The sequence below is a fragment of the Panthera leo genome, chromosome D2 (assembly GCF_018350215.1).
Source record: "Panthera leo isolate Ple1 chromosome D2, P.leo_Ple1_pat1.1, whole genome shotgun sequence".
NCBI lineage: Eukaryota > Metazoa > Chordata > Mammalia > Carnivora > Felidae > Panthera > Panthera leo.
In genome coordinates this window covers 19,274,803-19,295,472 of record NC_056689.1, presented here as the reverse complement: position 1 = coordinate 19,295,472, position 20,670 = coordinate 19,274,803, and the positions used below count along the sequence as shown (strand labels likewise).

Genomic DNA, 20,670 nt, shown 5'->3' with positions numbered 1-20,670 from the left:
TACAAAAACACTCTCACTCTTGAAAAATAATTCAACCTGGAAAATTTAGACAAGAGATTTTTTTGTTAAAGGACTTTTAGGGACTCCGAGGTGGCTCAGTCAGTTAAGGTTTCACCTTCGGCCTAGGTTATAATCTCATAGCTCATGGGTTCAAGCCCCGCCTCGGGCTCTGTGTTGACAGCTCAGAACCTCGAGTACGTTTTGGATTCTGTGTGTCCCTCCCTCCTTCTCTGGCCTCCCCTGATCATGCTCTCGCTCGGTCGCTCCCTCTCTCAAAAATAAATAAACATTAAAAATATCTAAAGTCCTTTTAAAAATTATGTATAAGGTGAGGTTCTTGCAAGGTTAACATTTAATCCCACAAAATTCTTCCTTCTGTTTGAGTTTAGCTTTGCGTGTGTATACTCACCGGATATCATGCCTTAAAACCCTCAAATAAATAAATTACTTGCTGTATACATCGTATTTCACGATCTGCCTTTTACAGTCATGATTTGGAACACCTTACGTGCTCTCAAACAGCATTCCTGAATGTCATTTTAATGGCTTCCTAATATTTCACTTTTATTGTCATTTTGTGTCTACTGACACATTTTATAAACACACCAGGCAAACTTTGTTTCCAAGAAGCTGGATGAGGTTTTCCTTTTTACTGCCGGATGACTTGAGACAACCAAGGAAGAGACGTGCGGCTTCCCAAAAGACAGGGTCTTGCATCCTCAAGCCAGACTATGCTTCTGCACCTGATATTCTCCCCGATCTCAAGTACTAACCAAAACGGTCGGCTGCCTACAAATTCCTGGCCCCTCACCGCTCTTTTGGAAAGAGTGCTAACAAGCAAAAGTGTAACGTGCAGTTAACACATAAGAAGGAATCAATGAGGGTAGCAACATAACATGCTTACATAACATCTGAAAGATTCCCATGACGTTGAAGTAACCCCGTTTTTCAACACAAGATTTTAACATCCTGAAAATTTTACACTGAGACTAGGTCCTTAACTTCATTTGTAATTAACAAAAGAGGAATGAAGTTCAATGCAACCAACGATGATGCAGAGAGCGTTTCTTTGCGATCTCGTTTTCAAGTTTATCCTTGAGGTCGTGCAGGCAAGTGGCTTCATGCTGTGCCCTGAGACAGTGCTTCTCAAAGGTAGTGATCCTCTGTTGCATGTCTTCCTTCTGGGCCATGGCCTACAGCAGGTATTTCAGAGGAAAGACAGGGAAAGAATTAGTGTACGACACATTAATATACTCCAGACAGAAAAACAGGGTGAAATCCTAATTTCCAAAGAGAAAAGTAGCATCCTCGGGGCACCTGGGTGGCTCAGCCGGTGACGCTTTGTGAGTTGGGGCCCCGTGTAAGGCTCAGCGCAGACAATGCGGAAGCTGCTTGGGATTTTGACCACTCAGTTAACCAGGCTTATTCTTTCCGATGTGTTCAAAGACAAACGAATAATATAATCTCCCGGACATAAAATCTCCTCCCTCGTTGCCTCCGGACACAAGTGAGGTTTCCACAGTACAGGGCCTTCCATCTGGAGGCACACACCAGAAGACAACCATCATTTTTCCGGGAAAAGGGTGGATGAAATCTCACCCAATTACCACAAAGTTGAAGCAGTGGTGTTAACAAATGGAAACCAAACTCAACCTTTCATATAATTGGTAGTCATCTGTAGCTTAGCCTGTAACAAAACTGTATCACATGGTATCTGACACTGCAAATGGAACAAGAACATTCTGCCCTGCTTTTCTTGTCCACCACCCGAAAGATTCCTCTTCCAGCCTTCTGTTTACTAGGCAATTTATGTCAGCAGTCTCAAGAGTGAAAGTGATGAGTCTTAAGAAATGATTGAATTCTCCGCATATTGAACTCAGCTGCGGGGTTTCCACCCATCTTGGCCAAACAACTCCACTGAAAGGGTTATATAATTTCTGCAAATACTTTTGTTTTCAATTCTTACATGACCTCACCTACACTAAGGTACTAAACAGACTGCATGTGTACATACACGAGGGTCTGAGACGGTCTTCCTGAGTTGGCATTGCTGGGCTGGGGGTGAGGTGTGCGGGGACTGTCCACAAAGGGCAGCTCACAGTGACAGGAGGAGGCACAGGGAAACCATCCTACCCTTACTAGTTTCTGTGACAATGATCAGATTCCCATCGACGACCACACGTGCAGAAGCGGCCGCACTCCTCCATGACCTTACACCAGGACCAGCGGGCTGCCCCTCGCTCACTCTGACCGCCACGACCAGGAGCACGGAACCCCTGGGAGGAGGGCAGGGCGGCAGAGGCAGGCGTGACGGCCCCTCGGCAGAGCCGCCCTCTCACGGTCGTGCCCCCGTAAGCGAGTTGAGACCAACACGCTGGTTCCTACGTGCCGAGTGTGTTCCCAACACGGACCGAGAGCACGGCATGGGCCAAGCTCAGATGGCCCACACTCCACACCCGATGGCACTCCGCCACCTGCCCCCCAGGCCTCAGCAGGGGAGAGCCCAGGGAGGACAGATTCAACCACGCAGATGGAGAGACGGCCCGCCCAAGCCCCGGAGTAACGTTCCGTTCTGCTGCTACTTCTGTCAAACTCCACAAGTTCAAACCCGTGGGAAATGAAGGACACACTGGGCAAAGACCGAACAAAACACCCCACGTTTAGCTCGATGACGGCGTGGCCATTTCAAATGCCACCGACTTCACGGACATCTCGCTGCAACTTGGTGTTCTTTTCTTCAGAAATGAAGAGGTCCTTCCCTGAGGTGTCTAGGTTCTCTTCCAGCTTGACCACGAGACTGGAGAGGAGAGCCAGGCGCTCTTTCCTCTAGCTCTTCACCTTTGAAAGCCAGAAAGGGAAACAAGGGACGGGCCCCACCGCTAGTCTTGTTTAAAAAAACAAGGGAAAAAAAGAAACCCCTCCAATCAAATCCTGTGATGACATCTGGAGCTGAACTCTGAATGTGGCCCTTATATCTTCAACGAAACTATACCCCTTTGTGCCACATGTAACTGCTCCTCACTTGGAAACAAAGGGATTGAGTTTGCTCTCAGAAGACTTTCGTTAGTCTTTACTGTAGAGTTACCCTAAGGTCCCCTTCGCCTCATATAACATGAGGGAATACTGGTAAGCTCTTTCTCGCTTGCTTTTTTTCACACAGTTGCTTGTTAACAGCTTTCAATTTTACATTGGAGAGAAAACTTCCCCGGAAAAAAAAGTACACTATGAAATTTGTACCAGCCAATCGATATGCACAACATTTCCACCAACCGCTGTTTTTTAACCATAGAGGTCTGACAAGAATTCAAGAAGCTTAAAAGGAAACTCCAGTTACACAAACACGCAATGTGTGCCTGATCACACACATCATGTGCACAAGTCAAGAACCGCTGTGGCTAGTCACACCGTTTCTTCCTCCGTTTTGTGGCTCCTGAACATAGAATTCAGGGCCATGAGCATCTCCGGCTAACTGGACAGGCCAGCCTGAGACTTCGCCTGTTGCCTCACCACCGTCATCCGGAGAGATCTCTCGTGCCTGGAGACAAGGAACTCCAAATGTTCTAGCAGCAGCTAGCGGGAGAGGCAAAAAGAATCCGTGTTTCAAGAACACTTTCAATTCCGGGCCTTAAGTTCACCAAATGCAAAACCAAGTCTGAATCCTTTAAATTCAATTCCGAGGTAGGGAGCTGCCCAAGCAATTGTGTTAAAATAGCCTTACTTTTCCTCACAGATCAAACAAGGTCTGAGAAAAATGGGTCCCATCCAACTCCACTGGGACATGTGGACCAAGGGAGAGAATGGTGTCCTGTGTGTAAATACACTGGCACGGCGCCTACTGACCCTGGTCTTATTTCTCTCTGCCTTCATTTCTGTGGTTTCCTCTCTCTGTAAGAGCTCCTCCTTGCAGATGGTGAGCTCATCAGTGAGTCCTGCAAACTCCTGGGGTTGGAAACGGGATAAAAGTGGAGAAACAGAGGGGGTCGTTAGCCAGAGCGCACCTGGCTTCCGTGGTTCTCCAGAGTCCACTCACCCTACTCCAATCACCCACAACCTTCAAGTAGCACACACACATAAGTCCCTTCCTCACCAATCACAGGAGTTCCAGGGATTTTTGTAGGAACTGAGACTCAATGGGACAGAGATATTTTCAGGTGCCTTGCAGGTCTATGACAGAGGAAATCTGCTGTTGCCCACTCCCAGCCTCTGGCCTCGTCTGGCAAGCAGGTTTGTGGAGCGGCAATGGGGAAAGGCACCGGGACTCAAAAGCTGCTGACAGCCTGAATAACTGGCTCAAAGTCAACCATACAGAATGGACTCTTCAAAAATGATAGTACGACTCGACGAAAGGAAGAGTTTAAGACTTATTTCCTTAGTCAAGCAGGAAACTTTCTGGCAGAAGGATTTCTGAGAGATGCCAGGGCCTACAACACCGCGTGGGGTTTTTCTTCCGTCAATACTGTGCGCCCACCCAGGACATGGCATACATGTGGGCTCCAAGGAGGTGTACGCACACTCTCCAGTCAATCGAGCGCAGAGACTGATGCAAGGCTCAATCCGTGAGCCATGACATCATGAACTGAGCTGAAACCAAGAGTCAGACGCTTAACTTCCTGAGCCACCCAGGCGCCCCAGAGGTTTTTTTCGCTATAGGACAAATGGAATAAAGTTTCACTTAACTGAAATTCCAAATAAAGAGTGGTTGACTTCGGCAATTCTAGAAAATCTGTGTATAAACAGGTGACATTCTTCAAGGTCCTTCATAAATTAACCCTTTACAAATCAATGGGAATTTTGCCACAGAACTGAACACGTTCCTTGAAATCTGACTTGACAAGGTGAACCCACAGAAGCCTTTCTGACCCTTGATGTAGAACTGTGCAAACCCATTTCCATGTGGAGATATTGTTCCAATAAATTCATTGGAAACTTTTCTGGAGATGTGTGACATTTGGAAAGGCTGGCAGATGAGCTGAGCAGCTTCGAAATATCAAAAAATAGTAACTAAAAGGGAGGTCTGAATCCATGAAATATACGCAGATACTAGGCTATTATAGCATTTCATACCCGAAAACATATAAAAAACTAACAAGATAAAACTTACCAAAACTTGTGCATTGAAACAGACAATACCCACAAGATGCCATTTGCAGTCAAGAGAAAGGCAAACAAAAGTGGAAATTCAGGATTAAGTCCTAATCGCATAAAATGAGCTGTAGCAGACGCTGTCCTCTGGGGAAAGTGTGCACCACCTCCTGTTGCTATTGAGGTCACGTCAAGTGTTGCACGAATCTGCTAATCAGCTCTTGGTAAGCCCTTCATTTCTCCAGTAAATCAAGCACCACAGGAAACGTGATATCTCATGGTTCCTGGGTAATTGTCACCGTGTTAAGCGTAATACCATGAACCATGGATTACACCCCGGGACCCGTCTGATGTGTCCGTAAGGATGCTGGACGTGCTCCCGAGATGCAGAGAAGAATCATGTTATGACAAGAAAAGGCTGAATGGCCTGACATGTACTGAGGCCCACAGCTGCAGCTGCCAGCCGGCCAGCGTGAAAGAAAGGGAAATTCTCGAAGCTCTCGCTGCGGCTATCCCAGCACCTGAAAAACCTGGGGCTTTTTGTGAGACATCTTTTTGTCTCATGTTGAAGATGTGGCATCTCTATGGGGGTACTAATGTTATGAGACGGGCACACGTGCAATCTCGACTCAAACGGAAAGACAAGTCCTGACATCACAAGTTAAGGCAGAAGGAAGGGAATGACCAAAAACTGGAATATTTCAATGCAGGCACAGGATAGCTTGGTGATTTTAGAAAGGGGTTTGGCTTTTAGAATGGTCAAGACGGATAGGAAGAGCAGCTTCTACCACGAAGAGGAAGTACACGGTTTCCCAGACGCCCAAGAGGTGATTGCAGAGAAGAAGGGACTACAGTCCACCACATGTCAACCACTCCAACACAAACAGTGAAAAACCCAAGAAAATCAGTTGAGGAGACCATGGCTGCCTGCACAGGTTTTTCATGCAGAAGGAGGTGCCCTGTCGGGGGGAAATTGCCACAAAGGACATTTATTCACGAAAAAGACAAGTGAGCACAATGATGTTGGGTAGGAAGGGGTGAAGCAGCTACCGTCTGAGCGGACACAGGCTGGGTATGATCAGGGCGACTGGCCCTGTGTAGGAAGCTCACCCCAGGGTCCTGAAGGCAACAAGTGCCAGTGGCCAGTGGTCTGGCTGCACAACCAGAGCCCTTTCCCTGGACCAGTTCCATCCCGGCTCTGTCCCTCAACTCAGGAAGTACGCTGAAAGCAAGGGACTGTCCTTTAAATTTCCACTGACACTGGACAATGTCCTGGCCACCCAGAACCCCACGGGTCACCATCAAACGTGTCTTGGCAGCTCACTCGCTCTGGAGGGCAGCAAGTCTAAGTACACCAGCGGAGAAGGGGCCACGAGGACAGGTGAAGCTCATGACAAATGCCATTTACAAGAAGGACGGTCATTGCTACCAAAGAGAACAACCTCAGATGAAATATATGAAAGGAAGATTCCGAGGGATGTTTTTATAAACTCCGTCAAGGCCAACACAATAAAGAAATCCCTGCTACAGAAAACTGTCCAAATGACGTGGTCACAGGACCTATGTCACAGCCTATCTGGAAACTCAAGAATGAGACTCTGATTATGGTAAAAAAAAAAAAAAAATACGAAAAAGGTTTGGGGGATGCAGAGATTCAAAATGTGTATCCTAAAGAAGGTCGAGTGCAGAGAAAAACCCAGAGGATGTCACAGAAGACAGCACAGAGAGGAGATCTGGTGAAAAACCCAGAGGTCGAGGAAAGCTGAATGGAAGTGCCATCGCTGGAAAGCCTGCTGCCACCAGATGTGATCCGGCAGAGTCTCAGCTACTCTCCCACATGGACCATTCCATGACAAGGGCGCTGGGACTAAAGCCAGCCAGCCGTCTATGGAGACTTGAGCCAGGAAGGCCCTCCTGAAAAGTTGCAAAGACATTGCCCGCATCCACCACATACAGCCAGGCCCCGAGACCCAAAATTGCCCCATCCAGCGGGTCCTCCCCACCCCATGCAGGTCTGCACATCAGGACATTTGTGAGACCCACCCTCACTTTCCAGACAGCAAATCCTTACCAAGGAGCTCAGTGAATCTCTTCACCTGCCATGCACACGTCTGTGCGTGAAAATCGAGGGAGCATGCAGCCAGTCCACCCGAGACGCACGTGTGTCACTACCACCTAAGGGTTTTTCAGCAGGAACATCGTGTGTGAGACTTTTGTGCACTTGGACAACTTACCCACACACGGACATAAGGGACATAAGATCTGATATAAAACGAATAATGTGTTTTCCATAAGTAGTCTTTCAAAAAATGACATTACCTTGTAGCATGCCTGTCTCTGTACCTGCCTGGAGAAAATGCCTCTCAGCCTACTCTCACAGGCCTTTTTGGTAATGCAACAATGTGTTCAGACTCTATTAGGAATATGGCTGTAAAATGCAGGCTAGAAAAGCTTTATAACAATTCATTCACCCCTGTATCTCCTAGGCCATGAGGTAGCAAGCGTACTGATTACATTAAGCAATCATGATGAAGTAGTCACTCTTGAATGTTAATGCATGGTTACGCATGTAACAATGTAAGTATACAGGAATCTTTCTAATTCCTCCATTTCTGATGACTAGTTCTGGAGATACACTTAAAAACAGCTTAGTGTGTAACCTAAGCCAACACTGATGCGAGTTCTGGTAGACAATTTATCCTAGAAACAAAACGGAGAAAAAACTTAGGTATGAATACAGCACAGAGCTGTGAACCTGTTTTCTATGTAACTGTTTCCATAGCTTCCTCGACTCGGAGAATATGGTATATATGACATAAAACATACAAATGTTAATGAAATTTTTGTGTTTCTACTAAGGTTTCTGGACAACAGGAGAGTTTGAACACTTAAGATTTCTGGTGAGGAAGTTATACATGGATTTTCAATTGTGGGCAGGATTTAAAACCGAGAACCAAGTTTTTCTAGGATCAGTTGTGTAGTCATCCGTGGGGAAAAATGGAGAAAGCACTACCATCGTCAACAGAAAAAAGTAAAATAGAATTTTTTTATTTTAATTTTTTAAATGTTATTCTTTATTTCTTAGAGACAGAGACAAAGAGCAGCAAGGGAGGGGCGGAGTGAGAAGGAGACAAGGAATTCAAAGCAGACTCCAGGCTCTGTGTTGTTAGCACAGAGCCAGACTCGGGGGTTACCTCGCCAACACAAAGTTCATGACCCGAGCTGAAGTTGGCTGTTTAACCGACTGAGCCACCCAGGAACAGAATAGGAGTAATTTGGAGGTTCCTTGTACACAAAGCAAACCTGTTTCCCCAAAAGAGTTAGTTACTAAGTTGCTCAGCAAAAGCCAGCACAAAGGGCCAACAGGCAGGACACAGTTTCAGAAGAAAGGCCGTCTTCTCAGAGATCGTGGCGTATTGTACACGGATGGGGCAGGATGTCGGCATCTCTGCACAGCGGGAGGCGCTCCCAACACAGCCAAGCTGCTGAGAGGCGAGTGGGGCAGGTGCAGGGAGGACTGCAGGACTCGGTCCCTCCACGAGTCCACCCAAGTGAAGACAGGGTACAGATCTCCAGGGACCTCACACATGGCCTCTGAGACATGCAAGCTCCATGACAGAGTACCCAGGGACCAGCAGGGAGAGGGAAGAGCAGGAAAGAGGCAAAGCCATCTCCCTGGCTTCTGACCACCGGACCAGGTAGCAAGCTGCTACGTTCACAAGAGGAGGCAGAGATGTTTGCAGATTTGTGGCCCATGTGGAACTCAAAGAGCCGACAACCCACCCAGATGGAGCTTCACTATGAGGCGGTCGGAAAGGTGTCCAAGAGACAGAGGGGGGTGGATGAAGAAGAATTCAGGGCAGCCGAACCTCCCAAGAAGAATCTCCTCCCCGATTCTGAGTGACTCAGACTCGTGACAAAATCAGCCATCCTGCAGCAGCACTGTGCACACGTTCCCCCTATTCCACCAAACCACACACTCCCATGCCCTTCTATTGCTCTCCGTATAACCACATACGTCTTTGGGTGAGGTACCTGCAGCACATAGTGTTCAGCACCTAGAACAGTACCTGCCATGCACTCAATAAACAGGTGAACACTTTAGTGTACGCCTTGTACTCACCCAGGTAACTATTACACACATTGCTTTTCAATATTACGTAGTTCTGTGTAGGGTATAAAGACACAAACTGTCCTGTGCTTTATGTGATGGGTGATATGAGGCGGTTGTACCTGTTGCCTAAAGCACGAATCTTATAGCTCAACCCACACAATAGGAGCCACACTACCCAATGGCGTCTACCCTGCTTCCAGTCGTGTCACCCCCCAACACACTATCCACACAGTAACAGCACCAGCTTTTAAAAATTTTAACATCATGTCAGTCCTTTCCCCTGAGGACACAATGACCCAAGGCCCTTCTCTGAATACCAAATTCCTTACGGGAAAGTTTCTGCCCAACACCAGCGGCCTGGTGCCTCACTTGACTCCACTTCCCCTTCCATAGCTTAAAACAAAGCCACGTTTCTCCTTGATTCTGGCTTTTGGCCCCAGAGACTGCTTGGAGAATGTTCTGTTAGACTCAGATGCTGATGGACCTCTCCAGAAAAAGCCTTTCCTGAACGGCAGTGCGCAAGTAAGCAATTCCTCCTAACTGCATCATTCTTTCAGATAAACTCAGATGTGCCTCCACCTTCGACTCCGAGGAACACAGATGCCAGATCCCAACTACCACAATGGTGCAGGGTCATAAAGGGGCTCAACAAGGGTGCCTAGTTGTGTCTGTGCAGATGATGCAGGTGCACCAACCCAGAAACCCTTGTTGTCGGGGTTGCACTGTACAGTTGAGGGGCAATTCATCCCGATTCTGCTTCAGTTTCTGGGTCTCCCTTCCTCTGCCCTTTTGTCCGTACTTCCTCTCTCTCAAAAGTAAATAAATATTACCAAAAAAATTTTTAAAAAGCCAAAACTGATCAAACACTCACAGAATAAGTGTCACCCCATCCACCTCCTCGTCCTGCTTTGCCACATCCAGCCCGTCACTGCAATGCTTGCCCTGGGCAAGCACATGAAAGGGGAGGAAGGCAGCGGCGGTGGGGTGGGGGGGCCTGAGACACAACATCACCACTCAATGGACGCTGGCTGAGGATGAGCAAACTGACCATTTTAGAACGACGGGTACTAGGCAAGGATTACAGGGTTTCGTTTTCTCCTGCAACAAATGCTGTTGAGCAAAATGTTTACTATGACTTCTCTTTCTTCCCCGCCTGCTCTTATACTTGTGAATATTCTGTTAGTCAACCTGTCATGAACTGGGAAAGATGATTTCAATCTGAAGCATGTTTGAAGGAAGGCATCAAGGAGACACTGAGGTAGTCACAACTGGAAGGAATGAGACCCCAACAAAAGGGAAGCCCGCTGAGCCAACACTAATGTTCAGAGTCCTCTCTCTCCCTCAAGACATGTGAGGATTCTGAATTTCTTCAGGGATTTGAGGCAATATACCAATGAGCAGGAAAGGAAACAAAACAGACAAGCAGAAAATCACTGATAACCAACACTGTACAGCACAGGGAGGTACAGAAAATTACCCCGGCACTCGGCAAACACTGCCTGAGAAGCTGAGCCTTCAATAATCTCATTGTGCTGCGGAGAAAATACCTGGGCTTTTGGACCAAGCCCCAAAGAGGGGTCCTGGAAGACACTCCAGGCCTCGAGATGGACATCCTGGAGGACTACACGGGGGTGGTGAACATTTTGAGCCCCGCTCACACTGAACCTTACAAAGACAGAGGACCGGTGACAAGTCATTCAGGCCTGACTGAGCTCAATAACCATCACACTCAGTGTGTGTGGGATGAAAGGCTGAAGAAAAGCAAGCACACGAAGAGCCTCTATGCTTCTCCATAATGTCCAACACAAAATTTAAAAAAGAAATTGAGAAAAGAAAAAGAATAAATGAAAAGAAATGAAAAAAAGAAACAAAAGAAAGAAAAGAAAAAAGAAAAGGGATGCCTCGGTGGCTCAGTCGGTTAATCATCCCACTTTGGTTCGGGTCATGATTTCACGGTTTTATGATTTGATTCCCGTGTCGGACTCTGTGCTGACATTGAAAAGCATGGAGCCTGCTTTGGATTCTGTGTCTCCCTGTTTGTCTCCATCTCCCATGCTCAAGATTTGTCTCTACCTCTCTCTCAAAATAAATAATATTAAAAAAATATATTTTAATAAAAAAGAAAAAAAAAAACAGGGAAAGGCACGAGGATAGCTCAGGTTACTCGTTTAGGTGACCAAAATTTGGTTTCGACCCAGGTTTGTGAGTGTGAGCCCTGTGTTGGTCTCTCTACTGATAGAATGGAGCCTCTCAAGAGTCTCTACGCTCCCCTCCCATCCTCTACCCCGACGCGTACTCTCACTCTCTTTCTGAAAAATAAATAAATAAACATTTTAAAAAACAAGGTTTTACATCCTATAGACGAAAAGAAGAAAGAACAGAAAGAGACCAAAGGGAGACACACCGACTGGAAATACGGGATGCAAAGGTCAACTGTCCAACAAGCCTACTTGACAAATGGGAAATTTTCAGAGAATCAAAACAGATTCTAAACCTAAAAATTATCAGAGCTAAAACTAAGAACTCTAGGCGCCTGGATGGCTCATTTGGTTAAGCATCTGACTTCAGGTCAGGTCGTGATCTCGTGATTCGGGAGTTTGAGCCCCGCGTTGGACTCTGTGCTGAGTGCTCAGAGCCTAGAACTTGCTTCGGTATCTGTGTCTAGCTCTCTGTTCTTCCCTTGCTCAAATTCTGTCTTTCCAACATAAATAAGAGTAAAAAAAAAAATTTTAGTAAGATTAAGAACTATGTGGGCTTAATATCAGACTAAACACAAGTGAAGAGAGCCACAGTGAACTGGAAGATAAGTATGTAAAAATTTATCTAGACCATACACAGAGAAAAAATCAATAGAGAAACCCAAAAGACACACAAAATATGGTTGAAGGGTCCAATGAGAACCTTCAAAGTAGAGAAAACACAGAATGGGGGTTACCAGATCCCTACAAAGAATCAAAACTTTCCAAAACTCCTAAAAGAACCATGACAATGACTCCACAAAGAATGCCTGAGGCAAAAAGATGTTAACAGTCATGAGAGGTAAAAGATACCGCCTTCCATGGGACAAGACTACCAGCTCACGTTTCCAGAAAGCAAATGAAGCCAGATGATGGATTGTCATCTAGAAATTGTTGAATGAAAATAACCACCAACCTGGAAGTCTTTACCTAATAAAAACCTTCAAAGTGAAGACAAGGTAAAGATATTTTCCAGGCAAAACAAAAGCAAAAAGAGAAAAAACAAACAAAAAACTAAGATTAGGAATCAACTACACAAACGAACTAAAAACAATATTAAAACACGTCGTTAAAGAAAAGAAACCTAGTCTCTGACAGATATAGGAAAAATCAAGGCTTCCAGAACAGCGTCCCAACAGAAAGGCTATGAGAACAAATCTTAACAATCATTAAAGACACAAAACAATGACAACTACGCCAAAATCTATCTAAAACTTTAAAATTTTACCGAAAAAAAGGTGAAAGTGTTCACCGTGGTTCAAGTGTCAAAGGAAACAGCAGGGGCACCTGGTTAACTCAGTCAGTTGAATGTCCGACTTTGGCTCAGGTCACGATCTCACGGTTTGTGAGTTGGAACCCCGTGTCAGGTTCTGTGCTGATGGTTCAGAGCCTGGAACCTGCTTCAGATTCTGTGTCTCCATTTCTCTAGCCCCTCCCCCACTTTTTTATGTCTCTCTCAAAAAACCAATAAATATTAAAAAAAAAAGAAAAGAAAAATGAGACGGCAGTGTCAAGGAAGCAGTCCAAGTCCTGAATCAGGCGGGGGTCAGTTTAAAATGCACCAGCCTCTAGAAATATATTCCAATTACCTACCAGATACGTGTACATTTCAAAAATCCCTCATATTTCTTTTTTTTAATATATGAAATTTATGGTCAAATTGATTTCCATACAACACCCCGTGCTCATCCCAAAAGGTGCCCTCCTCAATACCCATCACCCACCCTCCCTTCCCTCCCACCCCCCATCAACCCTCTGTTTGTTCTCATTTTTTAACAGTCTCTTATGCTTTGTCTTTCTCCCCCACTCTAACCTTTTTTTTTTTTTTTCCTTTCCCTCCACCATGGGCTTCTGTTACGTTTCTCAGGATCCACATAAGAGTGAAACCATATGGTATCTGTCTTTCTCTGTATGGCTTATTTCACTTAGCATAACACTCTCCAGTTCCATCCACGTTGCTACAAAAGGCCATATTTCATTTTTTCTGATTGCCACGTAGTATTCCATTGTGTATATAAACCACAATTTCTTTATCCATTCATCAGTTGATAAAAATCCCTTATATTTCTAATGGAAGGTCAGAGGCCAAAAGAACAAATAACAGGTGGGACCAGGAAGAAACTAGTAATATGGTAGGTGTAAACCAACATAGCAGTCACACGTACTCAAATACTCCAAGCAAAAGATTGACTATCAAATTCATTAAAAGGAAACTAAGCATTCACTGGTCACAAAGTTACACCTTAAAACGAATGATCACTGACAGGTGGAAGTAAAAGATCGCCAGGCAAATCCTACCAAACAGAAAACTGATGTGGCCACTGGGACCCTCCAATAAAATACCCTCTATAGCAAAAAGCTCTACTAGAGAAAAAGAGGAACAATTTGCGATTAAAATTCCATCTTCCAAGAAAACAAGACTAATTTGCATATAACTGATAACGCAATGTCAAACTGCAGAAAAATTGACAAATATAGAAAAGGGCCACATCCATAAGCACGATGGGAGACTCGAAATAACATCTCTCAGTATCGGACAGAACTGACAACAACAGGAAAATCAAGGGAGTGGGACGGGGCTGTCCAAAATGCAGTCACGTACTTTATTATAAGTACTTGAAATGAGGCTCCTCCAAACTGCGATGTATAGAAAGTATAAAATGCACACCACATTTTAAAGAAAACATAAAAGAGAATGCAAAATCTTTCATTAGTTTTTTCTCACAGTAGCTAAACACTGTGATATGTTAGTAGTATTAAACTCATTCTCGTCTATTACTTACTTGATTTAAAGTTGTTACTAAAATCTGAATTCTGTCATTAACAAACTTCATCTAACCTATAAATATAGAAATACTGCATATCTTACCGATAAATATTTTTTTCACGTGACCAAAGAACAGTTCATGAAAACTCATATATGCTAGGACACTAGGAAAGTCATCTCATCTCAAAGGACTGAAATACTGCAGGGCATATTTAGGGCTTGCATTCAATGAAGAGTTCAATTTCCCCCAAAATTCATCACTTCCAAAGTGATGGTATGAAGACAGGGAGACTTCCGGTGATGACCAGTCATGGGCGGCTGAGAGAGCACTGTCACCCTTGCCACCACAGGAGGACATGGAGAAGCAAGCTGTTGATGAACCAGGAAGCTGACTCTCACCTGACTCTGAATCTGCAGACGCCTTGACCTTGAGAACTTCCCAGTCTCCTCAACTATAAGAAAGAAGCTTCTTCTGCTTATTAGGCAGCCAGTCTATGGTATTTTGTTATAACCACACCAAAACACTGAGACAGATAACTTCATGGAATTAAGCTAGAAATCCGCACAGAGAGAACGAGAAAGTATCCCAAAATATCAAGGTGTTATGCTACTAAACATTGTGATGAATTAAGAAAAAAAAAATGCCACAATGAAAGTTAGAAAATAGTTTCACATAAAAGATAAACATTTGGCTTATCAAAACTTGTGAGATCAGTAAAAGTGTGCTTAAAGGGAGACTCATAGGGATAGCTCAGTCCCTCGGCAACCAACTATTGATTTTGGCTCAGGGCCTGATCCCATGGCCACAAGATCGAGCCCCGAGCAAGGTTCCTCACTGAGTGAGGAGCCTGCTTGAGATTCTCTCTCTGTCTCTCTCTCTCTCTCTCTCTCTCTCTCTCCCCCTCTGCCCCTCTGCCCTGCTCATGCTCTCATTCTAAAATGAATCAACACACCAATAAGCAAATACAATACACATACTGGAAAAGAACAAAGGCTAAAAATCAAATGAAGGATGTCTTTCTAGAACTACAAGAAAGGACAGAAATCACCACATAGATGGAACAATAAAAGGCAGAAAATCCGTGCAACAGAAAACAAAGAGTAGATGTCAGAAATCAAAAAAGCCAAAGTTGGTTGTCTGAGAAAGGGACAAAGCACGATTTACCTCTATCAAGGATTACTAAAGTAAATATCAAAACATATGCTGCAGATAAGAAGGATATTATAAACCAGTTTGCACTTTTTTCTTGGTAAGTTTGGGAAGTCTGAGCAAATTCTTCGAAAACAAAATGCCTTATCTAGAAAATAGAAGATATGGGAAATCGGAAAAATCTTGTTTCCACTTAAAAAAGCAATCTGCCATGAAATCCCTTCTCTCAAGGAAAACCTAACACCAGCAGGTTTGCCTATCACTTTTTCCCAAAAATAAAGAACATACAAAAAAATTCTTCTGGGAAAGCACAAGGAGTGCTCCTACCTACGTCGTTTTAGGAGGCCAGCAGGACCTTAACCTCAAACCCCAGGAAAGACAGCAAAATTGCGTGCAAGTGAACACCCACTACTCTCGAATACAGATGCAAGAATCCGAAGCACAATAGTTACAAATGGAATCCAATGAAAAGAGAATGGAATCCAATGAAAAGAGACAACAGGTTCTGCTTATTCTAGAAGGTCAAGAGTTGTTTTACGTTAAGCCAAAACATTAAAAAGAAAATCTCTTTTTGCAAAAGGTGCACAAAACACTTCTCAGAAAATTTAGTCATTATTTCATTGATGATTTTTAAATCTTAGAAAATTAAAAATAGAGAATTTTCAAATTTTGATAGACCACTCTACCAGTAACGCCACTGGTGTCATATGTAGTGGTAAAATACTGAACTCTTTGGGTTCCTGAGTGGCCTATAGTTGGTGAAGCTTCCAGCTCTTGATTCAGCTCAGGCCATGATCTCACGGTTCATGGGTTTGAGCCCTGCATCAGACTCTCAGGTGAGAGTGTGGACTCTTCTTGGGAATCCTCTCTTTCCCCCCTCAGTCTCCTTCCCATGCATGTGCTCTAAATAAATAAATAAACAAACTTTAGAAAATATATACAAAAATAATGAAAACCTTCTCTCTACTATCTGGAAGGAGACAAGGACACCTACTCTCACCACTTCCTTTCAACACTGTACTGGAGGCCCTAGCCGGTTCAAGGCAAGAAAAGTGAAAATGGTCACACTACTGGAAAGAAACAAAAGAAACTTACAAAAGGCAACACTGGGAGAATGAAAGGCAGACATACACAAGAATATGAAAAATTCTGCCATTCACAGATATATTCCACACTCATAGAAAGACCTCTTTTGACAAAACAAAAAACACACAAAACTATCACAAAGTGGCTTGCAAAAGGCAAATATTTGACAAAAGAAATATGCAAGTGGCTTAGAAGCACTTGCTTCCTGGGTCCCACGGGAGCAGCATGAATACTCCACACCTCCCAACACCTGAGCCCCAGCAAAGAGCAAACACAAGAGAAAAGGCAATACCAGGGATGAGCCACCGGGGAGCTCCCTCACTCTGTTGCTCGTGGGGAAAAGACACACGCGCCACCATTCATGACCTGCTCTTCCAAGGCAACCCAATACGATGCATGTGGATCTGCAGGCAGCCTCTGCACAAACCGGAACACCCACCGGAGGAAGAATAAACCGTTCCGTGCTCACTCACTAGGCCTTTGACAGCAAGGGAGGACGAGCAGAGCCACACAAGGAAAGCAGGTGCATTGCGCACACACAGCGCTCAAGGGTTAGCTCAACATGAAGCGACGAACAAGCCAAAGCAATTGCCGGTGAAAGTCAAGACCGTGGTTACCTTTGGGGGACGTTCGGTGGGAGTCAGCAGGAGGTAGGAAGCACGGTAAGGTTCCAGTTCTTCACATCCAGGTGGTCGTTCCAAGAATGTGTTCGCTGAGTGAAAAATATGGAAGATCAGCTGAAAGTAGTGGCCTAGGATGTTCCAAACGTCCACCGCGTGCCACACAACTAGGCCGCTCTGTGCGGGCAGCTAACCCCCAAGAGAAGCAAGGAAGCCCCACCCATCTGAGTGCGGAGTCAGGAAAGAGCATCCAGACGCCAGAGGAGCTACCGCCACACCCTACTCGCCTCCAGCTGTTCATCTGGGGGAGTCCACATCACCTTCCTAAACATCACTGGCCACAAGACACTGAATGCAGAAGCAGCTGGAAGAATAAAGATCTTGCACTAAGCAAATGCCACGCTTCTACACAGTGTTGTTCTGAAAATGTACGGATTTTTTCCATGAAAGGTATGAGTACGTTAATAAGTACTAATTTATTGTCTTTAAGTGAATTCATCACATCTGAGATGCTCGGATTTGGTTTGGTTTCCTTAATGTTTGTTTTTGAGAGAGAGAGACGCAGGGCACGTGAAGGGGAGGGGCAGAGGGAGAGGGCCACAGAGAATCTGAGACAAGTCCAGGTTGGCAGCTGGCAGTACAGAGCCCGACATGGGGCTCTAAACCATCAACTGTGAGATCATCACCTGAGCCAGAGTAGGACCCTTAACACAGAGAGGCACCCAGGCGCCCGCTTCAATTCTCGGTTTAACCTCACCACAGTAGAGATCAAGAGACACAACCCCCACACTCGAAGGCTCTCTGGGGCCTTCAATAATCCCCTGATGTCCAAATGTCCCGACACCACCGAGTTTGAGAAACACTGACCCAGGGGAAAAAGGGCACGCTCCCCTTCTCCTCAACTTCCCAATTTCTATAGGGTTTCCCCAGCTCACCAAACTCTCTAGGGCCTGGCCCACAGGACTGGAGGGCCTAAGTCGACTTTTTTTCGTGAAAGCCGCCTCGGGGGACAGGACATGTGCAGCCTGTGTGGGGCCAAGTAACAGACAAGGCGGGACGGTCTGCGACAGCCTCGGCGTGGGCAGGCGGCACACTTCTCACACCACAGTAGCGGCTGAGGCAGGCACCGGGAGAACCTCCCAGAGGCAGCCTCTTGCAGTGAGAAGGGCCCTTACGGTCCCCCGAGCGCCCCACACACCGAACCCGCCGCCAGAAAGCGGCCACCATGACTGATGGGAGCCTGTGGGCATCCACATGGACAGTCTGTACTTTCTCCCGAGGGTGGCCAAATGCTGTCCCAGCATGAGTAGAACCAGGGGGCCCTGAGCCACCCGGCTTCTCATGGCTGGCATTGTGACGTCTGCGGGAGTCCTTGTGTCGAGGTGTTCTGCAGAACTCACCTGCCTCGATGGGGACGCCTTCTGAGAAGCAGGAGCCCCAAGGTGACATCCTTGTAGTTGGAAGTTATCTAGCAAGCGAGAAGAGCGACGTTCAGGGAGCACTTCTCTTGCCTTCTACAGCCTTCAGGAGCCTTCGCGAGCCTTCCTACTGCCTTCAGGAGCCCACTCTCCTCCCGCCCACCTCTCTGCCTGGCAAATGGGCTGTGGGGCCAGCAGACACAGAATCAGCTGCCTCAGGGCAGGAAGACCATCCAGTGGTAAGTTGCAACGATGGAGACTCATCAACAAACACCCGCCCGGACGCACTCTGGTACAACGTCAGAAGAGAACCCGATCTCAGCCGTGCTCCTTGGGCGTGGACACACGTCAGCAAAGTTTTGGGGTTTTAACAAAGGCCTCGCCTCAGAGGGCTGTACGAATACCTGCTCCTGGGAGAGACTTTGCAGCAGTGAGGGCAGGAATGTGTGTGACATCTCTGGAGCTTCCTCTCACGTTTGTTAAAACTGTCTAAAAAACTAGGCAAGAGGCCAAACACCCCCCCAAAAGATGCATGGGCGGGTTTCCATGCAATCATAACCCACATATGTGCTCTTTCCAAGCCTATTCCTCACCCCCTTCCTTGGCCACCGAGAGCGGCTCCAGAGCATGTACGAGCCCCGATGTACAAGCCCCGATGTACATGTACGAGCCCCGATGGGCCAGGTTCGGGACACCCTGGGCTACGGTGGAGCCTCATTGTTCCTGATTGTCCATGTTTCCCAAAGAGCGAGTTCCCCCCCCCCCTTGTCGCTTTTGGAAGACACACTGTGTCCCAAGCAAAGCAGCAGTGCTGACTGCCCACACATGGCACACTCTGACCCGTGTGAGGGGTCATCTCAGTGTGGATTTTAATTGTAGTCCTCTGATGAAGAGTGACTTTGAGCATCTTTTCCTTTTTCTTGTATTCAATATAATTTATTGTCAAATTGGTTTCCATTCAACACCCAGTACTCATCCCCACACATCCTCTCCTCAATGACCATCACCCGCTTTCCCCTCTCCCCCACCCCCCATCAAGCCTCAGCTTTTTCTCAGTATTTAAGACTCTTACGGTAAGACTCCTTCCCTCTCTGTAAATTTTTTCCCCCTTTCCCCTCTCCCCTGGTCTAAGTTTCTCAGCATCCAAATACGAATGAAAACATATTGTATCTGTCTTTCTCTGTCTTATTTCACTTGGCAGAACACCATCCAGTTCCATCCACTTTGCTACAAATTTCATTTTTATTGCCACGTATTAGTCAATTATGTTTGTAAACGACCATTTCTTCATCCATTCATCAGTTGAAGGCTATTTAGGTTCTTTCCATCATTTGTCTACTGTTGAAAATGCTGCTATAAACATTGGTGTGCCAGTCCCTTATGCCCCAGCACTCCTGAGTCCCCTGTATTCTAGCAGTGCTTTTGCTGAGTCATAGGGTACATTTATTTTTAATTTTGTGAGGAATCTCCACAGTTTTCCAGAGAACCTTCACCAGTTTTCTTTCCCACCAACAATGCAAAAGGTTTCTTGTTTCTCCCCATCCTCTTCAGCATCTATAGTATCCTGATTTTTTCATTTCCCCCAGTCTGATGTGAAGTGCAATCTCTGTGTGGTTTTGATTTGTATTTCCGTGAAGAGTAGTGGTGTTGAGAGCCAGATGAGGAGCCTCTTGTCAGGTGTCTCTTGGCGATCTGTAGGTCTTCTTTAGAAGAGTGCCTATTCATATCTTCTGCCCAATTCATGACTGGATTGTTTTCAGATGTGGAGTTTGGTGAGTTCTTTATAGGTTTTTGGACAGTAGCCCTTGTCTGATAAGTCATTTGCAAATACACCCATTTCATCTGTTGCCTTTTTTGTGTTTATTGTTTTCTTCGGAGTGCAGAAGGTTTTTATCTTTATGAGGTCCGTATAGTTCATTTTTGCTTTTAATTCTCTTACCTTTGGAGATGTGTCATGTAAGAAATTGCCGCAGATGAGGTAAGAGAGGGTCTGTCTTTTCTCTTCTAGAGTTTTTACAGATTCCTGACTCACATTCAGGTCTTTATCCTTTTTAAGTTTATTTTGAGATATCTCTAAGGAATTGGTCTAGCTTCTTTTTTCTACATGTTGTTACCAGTTCTCCCAACAACATTTGTTAAAGAATCTGTTGTTTTCCCATTGGATACTGTTTCCTGCTTTGTGGAAGATTAGTGAGC

The 20,670-nt window shown here is 45.5% G+C and overlaps 1 protein-coding gene and 1 long non-coding RNA gene across 3 annotated transcripts in view; one reads left to right on the top strand and one right to left on the bottom strand.

Moving 5' to 3' along the window:
• Nucleotides 1-583: 583 nt before the first annotated feature.
• LOC122201859 (liprin-alpha-4-like) lies at nt 584-18,541 on the bottom strand. Of its 2 annotated transcripts, none has more exons than XR_006194348.1 (3): nt 17,992-18,450; nt 17,054-17,148; nt 584-1,193 (listed from the first exon to the last, which is right to left on the bottom strand). XR_006194348.1 is itself a non-coding variant. In XM_042907820.1 (3 exons), exons 1-3 carry the CDS (start codon nt 18,503-18,505, stop codon nt 1,035-1,037), a joined length of 303 nt encoding a protein of 100 aa, XP_042763754.1. In that variant the 5' UTR covers nt 18,506-18,541; the 3' UTR covers nt 584-1,034. The 2 variants fall into 2 exon arrangements, 1 of the variants encoding a protein (XP_042763754.1); XM_042907820.1 differs by lacking the exon at nt 17,992-18,450 and adding an exon at nt 18,457-18,541.
• The window catches only part of LOC122201865, a 49,172-nt gene continuing 46,973 nt past the window's right edge, over nt 18,472-20,670 (top strand). Inside the window, exon 1 of the long non-coding RNA XR_006194353.1 lies at nt 18,472-18,713. This is a non-coding gene — a long non-coding RNA (uncharacterized LOC122201865). The remainder of the gene's footprint in view (nt 18,714-20,670) is intronic.